This window comes from Sparus aurata, chromosome 1 (assembly GCF_900880675.1).
Source record: "Sparus aurata chromosome 1, fSpaAur1.1, whole genome shotgun sequence".
In the NCBI taxonomy this organism is placed as follows: domain Eukaryota; kingdom Metazoa; phylum Chordata; class Actinopteri; order Spariformes; family Sparidae; genus Sparus; species Sparus aurata.
Window position 1 is genome coordinate 40384754 of NC_044187.1, and position 13975 is coordinate 40398728.

Below are 13975 nucleotides of genomic sequence, written 5' to 3' on the forward strand. Positions count from 1 at the left end.
TACTGCACTCTTCCCAGTCCAGCTGACAGTATGGGATTTCCATTGGACTGCTCTGATAAGCATAAAGAACTCTGATAAGCACTATTAACTGCTAAGCCTAAATGTACATATTATCATCTTAATGCACAGCATTAGAGACAGTTTGATTCCAACTGCTACGCACACTTCATACACATTCCTAACTTTAGTAATTATGTAAGATTATAGTTGGTGCATAGTGGAGAAAAATGCATTCACCACCATGCACACAAAGGCATAGTGAAGCACTTGGAAAGCTTTCATTTTTAAAAAAGGGAAATTTTTCTTTGGCATTTTTCTTATAGCAAGAGGGTGAGTAGGGACAACAGACATGGATGGACAACTGAAGGAACTCAGAGGGGAGGGGTGAGGAAGGGGATGGAGAGAGCAAGACACAAAACCTATAAGAAGAAAAATGAGATTGTAAAGAATGGGTGGGAGGAGGGACACAACAGAGAGAGAAGGGGGGAGGATTATTTACCGTTTACACGAATAAATCTGTATTGTGTGAATCTGGCACAGAGAGGGAGGGGAGAGAGAGGGGGGGGAGGTTCATAGCAGCAGCAAGAGACCAGCAGTGAAGAGCAACAGGGACAAAAAAGAATATATAACTGTTTATTTTAATTTAGTATATTTTTTGGGGACGGTTTTTATTGTATTAAGGATTTTCAAGCCTGCTTAAAAATGCCTCGAGGGAAAGGTGTAATCTGAACAGATTTACAGGTGGGTGTGTGGATGTGGGTGTGTGTGTGTGTGTGTGTGTGTGTGTGTGTGTGTGTGTAGAACTTTATGGCTTTGTACCATCTGACCTATTCCCAGAGATTGCTGTCATATGGGAACACACTCATTTTATATATTTAGCTGCATGCTCTGCTGCCCACTCTTTAATCTGGTGCAGAACATACAGTGTCTGCATTCAACCTACTTCCACCCACCTGAGGTGTGCAAGTGTGACAGTATGTATGTAAAATTCCCTTCCTTTGTGGTTGTTGCGTGACAATAACAGGCTTAGTATGTGCAGAGCTGACCCAATCCTTTCTGGTGACCTCAGGAAATTTTTACTTTTCATTTATAAAAGCAACTGTTTTTAACACTTAAATGGAGAACCAACATTTTAAATGAAATATGCCTTCTTTACACACATATGGTTCAAGGTACTACATGGAACTTTTAACTGTTTATGAGACGCTCTTAAAATAATACTGATGCCTTTTTATGACATTAAGAAAGAAAGGAAACCATCAGTGAGAAGACTGGCTGTTATATTCATCATAGTTGTATCCTAATGCCTATGCTTAATCTGGGTCAGATTCCAGTTTACCTTGTTGGTTAAGTCATAAAATTAAGTTAAAATAACAGTTTTTATCTTGGAGTGCTGAGGATGAATTGAGGAGTCTCACAGCCTGAGAGAACAAGCTGCTCTGTAGTCTGGTGGTATGGTACTAAATCATAGTTTACTTTGTTCATCACCATCATCAGCTTTTGTCCACAGAGGCTGCCAGGATCAACACCGAAAGTTAAGTTCCTTGTTGCTGCATTAAGATAAAATAACAACTTGAAGTAACTGGCAAAGATTAGATATTGTTATCATAGCATCTTAACCCCAAAACCTAAAGTACAATTTAGGTAAGGGGAATGTGGACAGTTAAATTGTCACGTTCTGGATCAGTGTTGTATGAGAATATGTAATCCAGAATAGTGTCATATTGATATAATCCACAGCAGACTCGTTGTCACATGATACTGTGTTGCATCAGGTCTGTAGGCATGGCAGATGTCAGCTGGGCTGGTCTGCGGAGGGGCAGAAGACGAGAAGAGAAAAGCATGCTGCTGCTCTTTTGGATTTTCACAGAACGTGAGTCTTTATTGTGGTAACAGATTTTTCATCAGTAGGGTGGACTTGTAGGGTGGAGTTCAACATCTTGTTTATGTTGTGTGTCTTATCAGACATTGTTTTAATCCTCTCCAGACAAGTTTTATGTTATTTAAAAAGGTTTCTTTGAATACTGATTAGTGCCTGACTCTAACCCCTATACAAGCTAGGTATCACCTGCTATTGTGTTGTATGACAAAATGACCAGGGAGAATCATAAAATTCCTCCACAATATGTTGTGTAATATATTGTTCAATATACTAATATTGCTGTCCTTTATGTTAAACTGCTGGACACAAGCTGTCACATGGTTCTATGAAAAGTTCATTCTTAGCCTTCTCATTCTTAGTTCTGGAGGCTTCAGTCTTCCATGTGTCAGACAACATGATGTAGAGCTTGGTATTTTGTGTGATTTGGTGGGCTACACAGCAGCTGTTTCTGTAACAAGATTTAGTGTTTGTCAGATTTAGTGTAACATTTCATGCTAGCTACAAACAAAACCTGGCTGTTATGGCTTGAAAAACATATTCCTTGATGTAAAAATTAATGCTCAAGCATTTTGGCCCTGTGACAGTCAAAGTTATGCACAAACGCTGAACACAGCTCAGAACAGTCGCTACCAGCACATCAAGCTAGCATCACCTGAACCAAAGACGATACCACCTGGCTGTGACATGAGACCAACTGAACCTCTGTTTTTAATGGGCTGACTTGGCATATGATTAAAAGCTATCAAGTTAAAAACTTTGCTAACAGCCAATTGCAAACCTGCTAACTTTAGTGACGGTTCAAAAGCAACAAGTCCAGCTCTGCGTCTGTCATTGGTGATATGCGGTCTTATTCAGCGAAGCTCTCTGCAACAATTAATAGCCAGTCTGAGAGTCTGGCCTCTTGCTGCACTACTCTCTCTCTTTTTTTTTTTTTAGGGGGCCAAGCCCGAGGGGCTTTCCTAGGACCAGCAGTGCTAGGAATCCTGTTGTAATCGTAAAGATTTTTATTTTTATTTTTCTCCGGCTAAAAGTGGTGCTGCAGGCTAAACCGTGCAAGGGAGGGCGGTGCAATTTGGAGGGTTGGTCCAGACTCCTGCGAATATCTCAGACACAAAAAACTACATATATCTGCCTGCAGGGGGCGCTATAACCTAAGCCAACACGTTTTTGCCTATAACTCCCAAACAATATGTTGTACATTCAAAAACCTTGTATTCCCTGAATGGAGCTGAATCACTTTGCGATTGGCCACGCCCACTTCCGGTTAGAACGTGTTTTTTTTTTTTTCGCAAAATCGCAAAAACTCCTCCTTGGGATTTTGTCCGATCTGCATGAAACTCTGCACGTACACTCTTCAGCTGGACCTGATCTAAAGTTATCAAAAGAATTTTGCTCGGTCAAAAAATTTGCAAATTATTAACGTACAAATTTCTGTAGCTAGCTATGATAATGTAAACTGTTTGATATCTCGGTCAAACTAAATGCTATTAACACCAAATTTGAGATCCTTGGTTGCCATGAAACTGGGAAGGGATGAGCCGAATTTGGCGAATTGTGACCACTAGGAGGCGCTAAAAAGATGGGAAGTGGCCTGTCAGCTAAGGGCCCTGACAGTTTGGATTTTGGATGAGAGAGACACTAGATGGCTGGAGATTGAAAAGTCACTCTGTGCTCTGATGCCTTTATCAAATGTTCCATTCACTGAAAATAAAGCTCTTGAAGAGACCCTGGGTAGATGGTCAAAAGCCACTATGGAGAGGGGTGCAGAGGACTTTCGGCCTCCCTGGTAATGTATCGGCTCTGTCAAGTATTGCTCATTTAAAAGGATTTATGCCGTTGAAATTGGATGGGGGATATAAAAAATGGAGACATTTGAACCTAAATTTTGTCCATCAGCTTATTAGAGAACAGGAATTAAAAACATTTGAACAGTTAGGTGATGAATTCAGTCTGCCAAGATCAGATTTTTATAGGTACCTTCGGGTAAGAAGTTATCTGTCTAAACACCCAGATTGGACTATCATTAAAAAATCCGATTCACCTATTGAGCGGTACTTGATAAGGATCCAAAAAAGAGAGGATACTAGGAGGCCAATATCTAGTGTATATAGCGCGCTATATACAACGGGAAAACACTCTGCACATTAAACAAAAATGGGAAGCAGAACTTGAACTAGAGATAAGCATGGAAGTCTGGGACAGTATTTCTTCAGAAGTGCATAAAGTTACTTGTGCAAACCTATGGAGAGAGTTCCAGTGGAAAATAGTTCACAGATTTTTTTAGAACCCCGCTAATCCTTTCCAAAATAGATCCCAGTCAAACAGGTGCATGCTGGAGAAATTGCGGAGATGAGTCTGCGAACCACACGCATGTATTTTGGAAGTGTCCAATTTTTGACAACTTTTGGAGGGAGATATTTGACTCATTGGACAAAATATTTGCTTCTTAGTTGCCCAGGAACCCACTGCTGGCCATCCTTGGGGCCCCCCCTGAAACAGAGATGAATAGGAAAAAGACATATCTACTGCATATACTACTTACAGCAGCCAGGAAAGCAATATTTTTTATTTTTATATATATATATATATATATATATATATATATATATATATATATATATATATATATATATATATATATATTAAAAAAATAAAAATAAAAATGTAACAACTGAAACATGTATTTTTCTGTGGCGGCGTTGTTCAATAAAAATAAAGTTGAAAAAAATCTCTTGAACGGCTACACCGATTTTCACGAAATTTGGTCGGTATGATGTAGGGCCAATCCTGAGGCCATATCTTGAAAGTGGTCATTACTGGTCAATGTGGGCATGACTTATTACAACAAATCCAAATCGGCACACATTCAGCCATTTCCACTTCCAGTGCACTTCCCATTACAGCGAGTACCACGGCTCAGACGTTGGCCTGTGTCCTCACTTTTGCCCCGAGCCCATCATCCTTTAGGGGCCAACTTCCGTGGGCTCTGCAGTGCTCAGGGTCCGAGTCGTGCGGGGGGGCTTGGCCCCCGTTTATAACTGCTTGCAGTTCTAGTTTAGTTTGTTCTTTGTCCACATCCGCTTCGGTCTCTTCACCTCCGTCCTGATGTCTGTAGAGGCTGCTTAGCCCGGCTCCATTTCCTACACGCCTGGCTCTGGTTCTGGTGCCCACTCCCTACACAGACTTGAAAAAGTCCTCATCCTAGTGCTTCAAAGCTCCCCACTGTTGCTTTGAGCAGAGTCTGCTATCAGAGCTAAATCTTAAGAGCAAAATATGATCCACTTTCACCCAAATCAATGACAGCTGGTGCTGTGTGTGATGCACTGCCCTAAAGTGTTACACTCTGAGTTTCTGCCCTCTGGATTTACATAGTGCAAAAATAAGTGATAGAGAGCCGAGTGGCTGAGACAGAAACACCACTGTACCACTGAACCACTTTCCCCCCTCCTAGTGTTTGCCTGTGGGCTGTCACAAACACAACTCTAGCAGCATGGCTATATGTGCAAAGCAGAAAACAGCAGATTCCAAATTTGTTCCCAATTTGAGTAAATTGGTCGATTGTACTAATAAGTGGGCAGGTTTTAACACTAACTGATCGAGTAGAAAGAATGTCTTAAGACTGGCTGGTGAGGGAGCACACATTTCAGCGGGGGACCGACTTTGACACAACACCATCAAGTTATTGCCCCTCTGTTCACTCTTGTTTTACCTCAGTTACCTCTCCCTCTTCCCTTTTACTTTATTCTTTTACTTTTTTAGAATTCATCAGTTATTCCAGTTGTTCCACTGTTACCTTGTAGGACCGCCTAGGTAAAACGATATCTCTTCCTGTTTTCGTTGCGCAAAGGAAGACACGCTGCCCATAATTCAAATATTATTTTTCCAGGAAAATTGAAAATCGAAATCAAAGTTTGTAGGCAACCACAGATATGATCTGTGGTTGCCTACAAACTGTAGACAAATGATTGTGTTTTTCCACAGCCATTACACTGTGCAGTCAGACTTTATCTCAGAATGTAAAAGGTTGAAGTTGTCCATTGTCAGTTGGAGGTAAAATGGCTATGAAGTTGCTTAACTCCTTACTGGGCCTTGATTTCTTCAAAAGCAGTTGTGATATTATAAATCCTGCAGGTGTTGATCTGAGATTTAAAGTAAATGCGAGTGGAGTGGGACTTAAAAGAAGAAAGTAGGACTTCTGACTTCCATAACGCCTGAATCTCTAACCCTTTGGTTCTGACCTCCTCCCTGTTTTTCTTGTATCTCTTCCCGTAGTCCCTCCATCCCTCCTGCAGCCTCCTCTCCCTCTCTCTCTGCCAGTCCACATGTCGGTCATCCCTCCCCCTTGGCAGTTCCTCCCTCTGTCCCAGGCAGAGCTAGGCCCTCTTTTCTCCAATTCCAGTCCTTTCTCCTTCTCCCAGAGCCTGTTCATGGTGCCCCCACGTGGCCAGGCCCCCAGACCAGGCCTGCAGGCTTCGTTTGGCCCTTACTCAGTTACACAGGTAAGGGTTAAAGGTACAGGACAGATGAGAGTAAATGTGTGGATGAGTTGACTGAATATAGCAATGTAAATCTACATCAAGTGCTGAACCTAACCAGCCACACACCTGTCTTTCTCTTCCCAAAGCTCATATCAGAGCCTGTCCTACCATTCTCTCCTCTTCTGTCCACCTCACTCCTTTCAGAGCATGTAGAGAGAGATAGGGATGAGAGTGGGCAGGAGAGGTTTAGGGTGAGAACACTGTTCCACAAATGGGTCGACACCAGCACCCGAGGGACCTGCATCACCCTGCATGCTTTCAAGGAGACAGAGGAACACAAGGCCTCCTGTATGACACAGGTAAGAAACCAGGTTCTCTCAGCTTACTGCGTGTGTCTTTCAGACTCATTCACTTCAACATTTCATACTTTAATCCATCCTTGCTTTTTCCTAGCCTCCTTTAGGGCTGTGTGTGGTAACTCTGACACTGCCCAGTCACTGGTTTGAGGATCAACACACCCACCCACGTCGCTGGGTGCAGAAGCGGGAACGGCCATGGAGCGGGCATCATAACAACAACACTGTCAGCCATCAGGGTGTGACTCGTCCTTCATCGAGGTGAGATCTTAAAAGTTAAAATGTTGTATTAGTTCACTTCCATCATCAGCCAACTCCATTAGAATGGGTTATAATACGAATGTAGAATAAACACAGCATTTATAGTTGGTGTCTAGGATCTGACCTTGTCAGTTGTTAAAAAGAAACAACTCACTCAGTATAGCAGAGAGGAGGGAGTGACCATAATAATCAGTGGAGACTGGCAGGGTAGAAGCACTGGTTGCTGATACTTGCCTATAAAGAACTGACAGTGTCCATGTTATGAAGCAGTTCTCTTTTGTATTTGATGACTTGATTGATAAGTGAAGTTGTGAATGAATTGCAATTGCCCGTGCTTTTCTATCTCCATCAGATAAATTACAAATGTTATTGTGATAATGCCATGATTGCTATGGTATCATAAGAGAAACCACCAAAGTTGAAGACACCATATTAGAAAAGGCTGGTCCCATCTGTTTACAGAAATGCTATTTATGACAACTGGTGACATATAAGGGTCATAATGGTTTGTCCCATTTCATATGGGATATTTAAAGCACTACCGCATGTAACGCTGTTCTGAGGGGCAAGGGGACACTCAACAACAAAATGTAGGTGTAAAAATTGGAATTAAACCTAAGAGTCTTCAGGTGGATGAAGGGTTTTGGAGCGGCTTTTCAAATGCTGTATGAACAGCAGCAGTTAATGAAAATAATTCAGTGACAGCATAGCTTTCATGTAAGCAGTGTGGCAGCAGGCAAGCAGCAAGACCACTCTCTTGCTTTTAGCGATATTGCGCAGGTGGTAGAAAGCGATCTTGGTCATTTCTTTGTACTGCTGTTCAAAAGAGAGGGTAGAATCAAAAGTAACACCTAGATACCTGACAGTTGAACTTTTAGAAATAACACAGTTGTTGAGAGTAACGGTTACCTTATCAACAAGGTGTCTCTGTCTAGCGGGGCCAATGACCAGCATCTCAGTTTTATCTGAATTTAGAAGCAGGAAGTATTCTGACATCCATTTATTCACAGGTCTCTAATTTCGTGATTTGAGATTTATCATCAGCTTTTGCGGGCACGTACAGCTAAGTGTCGTCCGCATAGCAGTGGAAACATATTCCATAACTCTGAATTATTTGGCCAAGAGGTGAAATAAATAAAGAGAAGAGAAAAGGGCCCAGAACAGAGCCCTGGGGAACTCCATACTCTACATCAGTAAAAACTGATTAAGTATTATTGTAAGAAACACATTGTGTTCTTTCAGACAGACGATTTTAGCCTGGCTAGAGTCAGGGCAGATATGCTAAATTGACTTTCATGTCAGCCTAAAAATATGCTATGATCTATAGTATCAAATGCAGGTCCAATACGCAAGTAGCTGGTTTTGAGGATTTTACACAATATCTCAAGGGAGATATTTTCAAAAGTGTTTAGAGCTAAGACTGACTGAGAATAGGCAGAAGGATGTTTTATAATAAACTTTGAAGAGGAAGCCAGAGAGGTCCAAGGTCTTCATTTGACTGTGGTCTTTGAGTGGGTTTAGCCAGGGTGTTGAAGATAAATCTAGGATTGTGTTTTTAAATGTTTATTAGGCTGGATTATTATGCTGTTCTAGCAGTTTTAAGAGCACACTTATTATTAAGTACACCAACACACCAAGCAAGATAAAAAATGTCCACTTTAGATTTGCGCCATACTGTCTGCTTGAGATCTCGGGTTTCATTAGTAAACCAGGGATTAGATTTCTTTGGTTTTCTTGTCTTGGTCGAGACGGGTGCAACAGAATCAAAAAGAGAGGTGAATTTTTCCACAGATTTTGTGACAGTCGCAAAAGGAGCCAGGACCCACATTGATGGCCGGGCTGATATGACGAGAAGTAAAAACATTTGTGTCATTGATCAGTGACAGGCTAGTGAGGCTTCAAATGTGAGAGAGTGGTCAACACAGCAGATGAAACGGACACAACGCTCAGGGCTGACACATCTAGCCCATTGGAAATGATCAAATCCAGAGAGTTATTTAAGTGGATATTGAAATCCACAATAATTAGGATCTTATCAGAGCGTGTCACAAGATCTGTCACAAGATCTGCAATATATTCACAGAATTCTTCTAGGAATTGGGAGTAAGGCCCTGGAGGTCTGTACAGTTCAACCAGGTGGAAGCCTGTTTCCTGGACAAAGCTGTTACTTTTTGATGGTTTTAAAACCAGAGCCTCAACTGAAGTAAATTTAATATCCTGGATGGAGCTTAAACTGAAAAAAGATTTGTAGATTAGAGCAACACCTCCCCCCTGTTTAGAGGCCTGGGCAACATGGGCGTAGCTATAGTCAGGAGGAGAGGCTTCATTTAGCCAATCATGTCCAGCTTATGCTCAGTGATCAAATCATTAATCAGTAAGGCTTTGGTTGACAGTGATCTAATATTAATAAAGACAAATGTGAGGGTTTTAAGCTCATTGGAGCATTTTTCAGTCACATGCCGTTCAGTGGAGCGTATGTTAGATAATTTATAATATATAATAATAAAAGGTATTTTATTATGATAAAAGGTATTTTATTATGTAAGACTGTGTAAGGTGGTTGCTGAGACATTTTTCCACCGTCAGAGGTGGAGATCAAAATTAGATTATAGTGACTTACACATTTAGAGGATGATTCAATGAAAAAGTGCTGAATGCAGGTGACAGTCTCAATGTTATAAACTAAGCTATCATTCTGGTGACTAACCATATTAACTAGACTAGTGGATTCCATACCAGCACTAACAGTATCACTAGCAGGCTCCCTAGTCACCTGCGACCTGCCAAGTGCTATATCCTTGGTGTCAAACCTGCTTCAAACACCTGTCTATATTGCTCGACAAAACAGCAGTGCCGACTCCAGTAGGATGAAGGCCGTCTGCTATCAGCAGGTGGGGGCAACCACAGAAAGAGGGCCAGTTGTCCACAAAACCTGTATCCCTGCTCCCTAAAGTGACGCGCCAGCCAGCAGTTTATAGCTGCAAGCCTAATGTACATCTCATCATTACCCCGCTGGGGTAAGGGACCAGAGATGATTACTTGATACCGACACATCTTCTTGCAGTCTGAAAAGTCCTGGCTAGGCTATCTTTTGTGATCTCAGACTACTTCTGACGAATATTGTTGGCGCCAGCATAAATTACATGTTGCTGTAGCTTGTGGTGCTGTGTGCCTGGGTTCCCTGTTTGTCCTTGCTTGATGCCAGCACCCTAAGATTAGCCTTTTTATTGGAACCTCTGGCCCCAGGATGACGCTAACTTAATTGTGCAGGAAATGTCCTTGTGGGATAATTAACTCTTTACATATTACTCTGTTAAAGTTAATAATAGTATCTTAATCATTGCTATTTTGAATCAAAGATTCAAGATTCAAAGGTTTTATTTGTCACATACTCCTACAGGATGAGCAGTGAAAAGTTTTTGTGACATGTACTGTTGAGGTATCTGGATGGCAACACATTCAGATTTTTGAGTTTACTTAGTGTAGATTGAATGATGACTAATTGTTCCTCCTCATGTGAGTTAAAGAGTGCAGACAGAGGGAAGCTCACAGCTCCAGGGGTCCTATAGTAGTGTAGTGTCTGTGGTTTGCTTACACAGCCTGGGCTCCAAGACAATAGTGAATAGAGGGAAGACAGGATGGGATAGGACCAGATGCTCCCCGGTAGACAAGGGTGGGAATACGACAGGATAAGCATCCCAGGCCCAGGAGCCCTGATCAGCCCTGAGGTGGGCATCAGAGATAAGCTACAGGAAAGAGCCCACACCAGAGGTTTGGAGCTGACTCAACTATATATTGTCATCTAAGTTTAAGAAAGACCATCCTGTCTACTTTAGCTGACATCAGCAAAGTTAAGTAACCCCCACAAGAGTTATTTCATAGGGGATGTGAGGCAGACCCATCCTTCGTTTCTTTCCCATTGGATAGATGTACCTTTAATCTATCAAAGTGACCAATTAGGAGAAGTGGGTGGTTATGGGCAATAAGCTCTAATAAAGCCCCACACACGAGAGCAGAGGTGGTGGCACTTGGAAAAAAACCCTCTTAAGAAGCAAAGGCTGGGGTTTTGAGGGAGCAGAGGGCAGAGCATTTTTGGCATTGTTTTGTCCACAGATTTGATAATATCAGAACGCGTCCGCTTCTGACCTGGACTCAAGGCGATAGATTCTGTTTTAATAAAGATTGCTTCTTCATTCCACCCGCCTTGACTCCGCAGACTCTTTTTATGATCAAACTACACGCCGACACCTTAAAGAAGAGAAGCCCAGAAACCACACTGTACTTCTGTGCTCAGTTTAAGTAAAAATAAAAATATAATGCAGTGCAAGTAATAAAAAGAAGTAATTAGTTATGATCAGAAGGCAATCTGAGGGTCAACAAGGTAGACATTGTCCCCCTTAATAGCAAAGTGACCAAAATGTGTCCCCCTTGTGAACTTGTCCCTCTCCAGTCTTGTTACTGGGAGGTCGCTGGTTCGATTCCCCTGGTCTGCATGTTGAAGTGTCCTTGGGCAAGATACTGAACCCCAAACTGCTCCTGATGCTGGGTGGCACCAGCAAAGTAGACTTGAATTAAACTTGCCCACAACTGGAGTCAAACAAGCAACCTAACATGGAAATGTAGGGGAATCCATTATGCTAATGATCCAAATTTAACTGTCTTTAAACATGAGGAGCTGGTCTGGTTACAACAGAAATATATTCTTTGCCAGATCTGTTTAAAACAGTTTCCACAGAGCTTTGTCTCCCTCATCATCATAGGTGAGGCTTATCCTTCAAGGTCTGTTGCTTAATGAGATTAATTTATATCTTCATTCAGATACCAATCAGCTGTGAATGGAGAAACCCAGGTGCAAGTGCCACGGGCCTTCAGATACCAACGGGGTCCTGTGAGAAACCAGATACAGCTTTACTACTCCTCCTTCGACACAGTGGCTGACTTTGAGATGACACAAAGGTATGTCTGTGCTGAGAGAGACTCAGTTTTGTCATTGCTTCTTAAGAATTCATTTCTGTCTTTCTTTCTCCAACATCTGTCGATCTCCTTGTACCCAGTGACCATCAATCTAGATGTGTGGAGGACAGAGCAACTTCATCCCTGAGGCAGCTCTTCCATATCAAAGCAGTGACACTGAAGGAGGAGGAGAAAGAAAGAGTGGAGAGCAGGACCAAAGAACAAGAAAAGTGTTTGAATGGAGAGGAAGGGGAGGAGCTTAACCTGGACTCCCATGTCCTGATTCGCTATCACAGGGGCCTGGCTCTGATAGGACAGCCAGTCAGGGTGTCTGTAAATCTGAGAGCAAACTTCAGTGCTGAGTTTGTTGTCGTAAGGTGAATATGAAATTATATTTCGACCCTACTTTTCCTCTTACCTTGGGTGCTATTTATTCATCTAGAATGTTGTGTGTGAGTTGCCAAGTTTTCTTTAGATATCAGCCATTGAGATATCTGCCTTCTCTCCAGTATAGCAGTACTATAGTACTTGATGGCTCTCAAAGCACCAAACATTTTTTTAAAACATTTGAAGTAACTCAACAGCAACGTCTCCCAGAAATTAACTAGTTACTCAAGATAATCGACAGACCTTGATGTGAGCAGTCACATACAAGAACTATTTTCTGTCTACCAAACTACATCCTCCGACCATATCACAGCACAGAAAGACGCTTGCATCGTCTCATGGATGAGAGGATAATGCGTGTGGAATTAATGGTGTCCTCACCTGAGCTAGCTCAGCTGGCTAGCTAGCCTGTCATGCATGAGTAGATACACACTTCCTTCTGATGCCAGTTGTATTGATTGTTGGGATTAATTATACTGTATATGCTCCCTGAGGTACTTGGCTCAGTGTTTTATCTGTCCTTTACCTACAACACTCAACTCTATTTACCTGTTAGGCTCAGTAATGGCTCTCATTTAACCACTCTGCACAAATTCCTGGCCAAAATTATTAAGTGGATGTCTCAGAAATTGCTTCAGAATATTGTTAAGTGGATGTCTCAGAACATTGCCTGACTCTTACTCACTTACTTTTTTGCATGAATCTGATCATAACAATGGTCTGTGGATTATCTTAAATAATGGGGACATGTTTTTTGGAAAGAGACATTGCTGTTGAGTCTTTCAAATGTGCCTTTTTGCCACTTTGAGTACGACCAGTTGATCACCAGCCATCTAGTTTTCCATAATATTGGCAAGAAGGCAGACATCTCCAAAACTTAGCATCTCACACCGTAACATTTAGATGGAAAGACAGCATTACAGGTAAGAGGAAAATATGATTTTTGAATTGAAAAAAGCTAATGATGTGTATCATACTGTATCACTAACTTCCAACAAACTCTCGCAGGCTGAAGGTGAAGAAGGGCTTGGTGTCAGTGGTGGCCCAGAGAACTTTGACCTCTGACCTTTGGGCAGTGACTCTGGAAAAAAGCCAAGGCTCAAAACACGATGTGCTGTCCATCTTCTGCCACAAACACAGCACGCTCAAGCAAACACATAAGTGGGTCAAGAGTCTGAGTCCATCTAATTTCTGTATTTAAATAAGCCATTACAACTAAATATGCAGACGAAAGAATGGAGCAGGTTCATTTAGCTAATCTCATGATAACTAAGAAAATCATTCACAACTTTTTCCTTTTATAGCTTCAATCCCATTTGCTTTGAAAGCTGCCTTACTTAACCATCATGTAACCAAGTAACCTACTGGCGGCTCAGTCTCTGATCAGTGTTGCCTTGCAGTCCCACTTTCCTTCAGCAGGTGGTGTGTCTGTCAGTCGACAGCCTGAGACAGAGTTTCGGTGTTGCCATGGCAGTGCCTGCTAACTGGTGGGTGGAGTACTCTGGGCATAACAACCCACTATTGCCACACAGTGCAGGAGTGAGCGTCTTCTCATTCGCTGATCGACACATCTCTGGAATCGCTCCCATTACAGAGGTGCTTCATTCACTCATTCATTCAATCAATCACAAGCTAAGGATCATCATTTTCATAATGTA

General features: G+C 41.9%; 1 protein-coding gene across 1 annotated transcript in view; it reads left to right on the top strand.

Moving 5' to 3' along the window:
- The first annotated feature begins 550 nt into the window (after nt 1–550).
- Nucleotides 551–13975, top strand: part of tmem132a (transmembrane protein 132A) — a 37793-nt gene continuing 24368 nt past the window's right edge. The window contains exons 1-9 of the mRNA XM_030427520.1: nt 551–741; nt 1776–1873; nt 6155–6381; nt 6507–6719; nt 6814–6977; nt 11796–11933; nt 12032–12307; nt 13326–13478; nt 13718–13913. Coding sequence (XP_030283380.1) covers nt 1786–1873; nt 6155–6381; nt 6507–6719; nt 6814–6977; nt 11796–11933; nt 12032–12307; nt 13326–13478; nt 13718–13913 — 1455 coding nt within the window. The 5' untranslated portion in view covers nt 551–741; nt 1776–1785. The remainder of the gene's footprint in view (nt 742–1775; nt 1874–6154; nt 6382–6506; nt 6720–6813; nt 6978–11795; nt 11934–12031; nt 12308–13325; nt 13479–13717; nt 13914–13975) is intronic.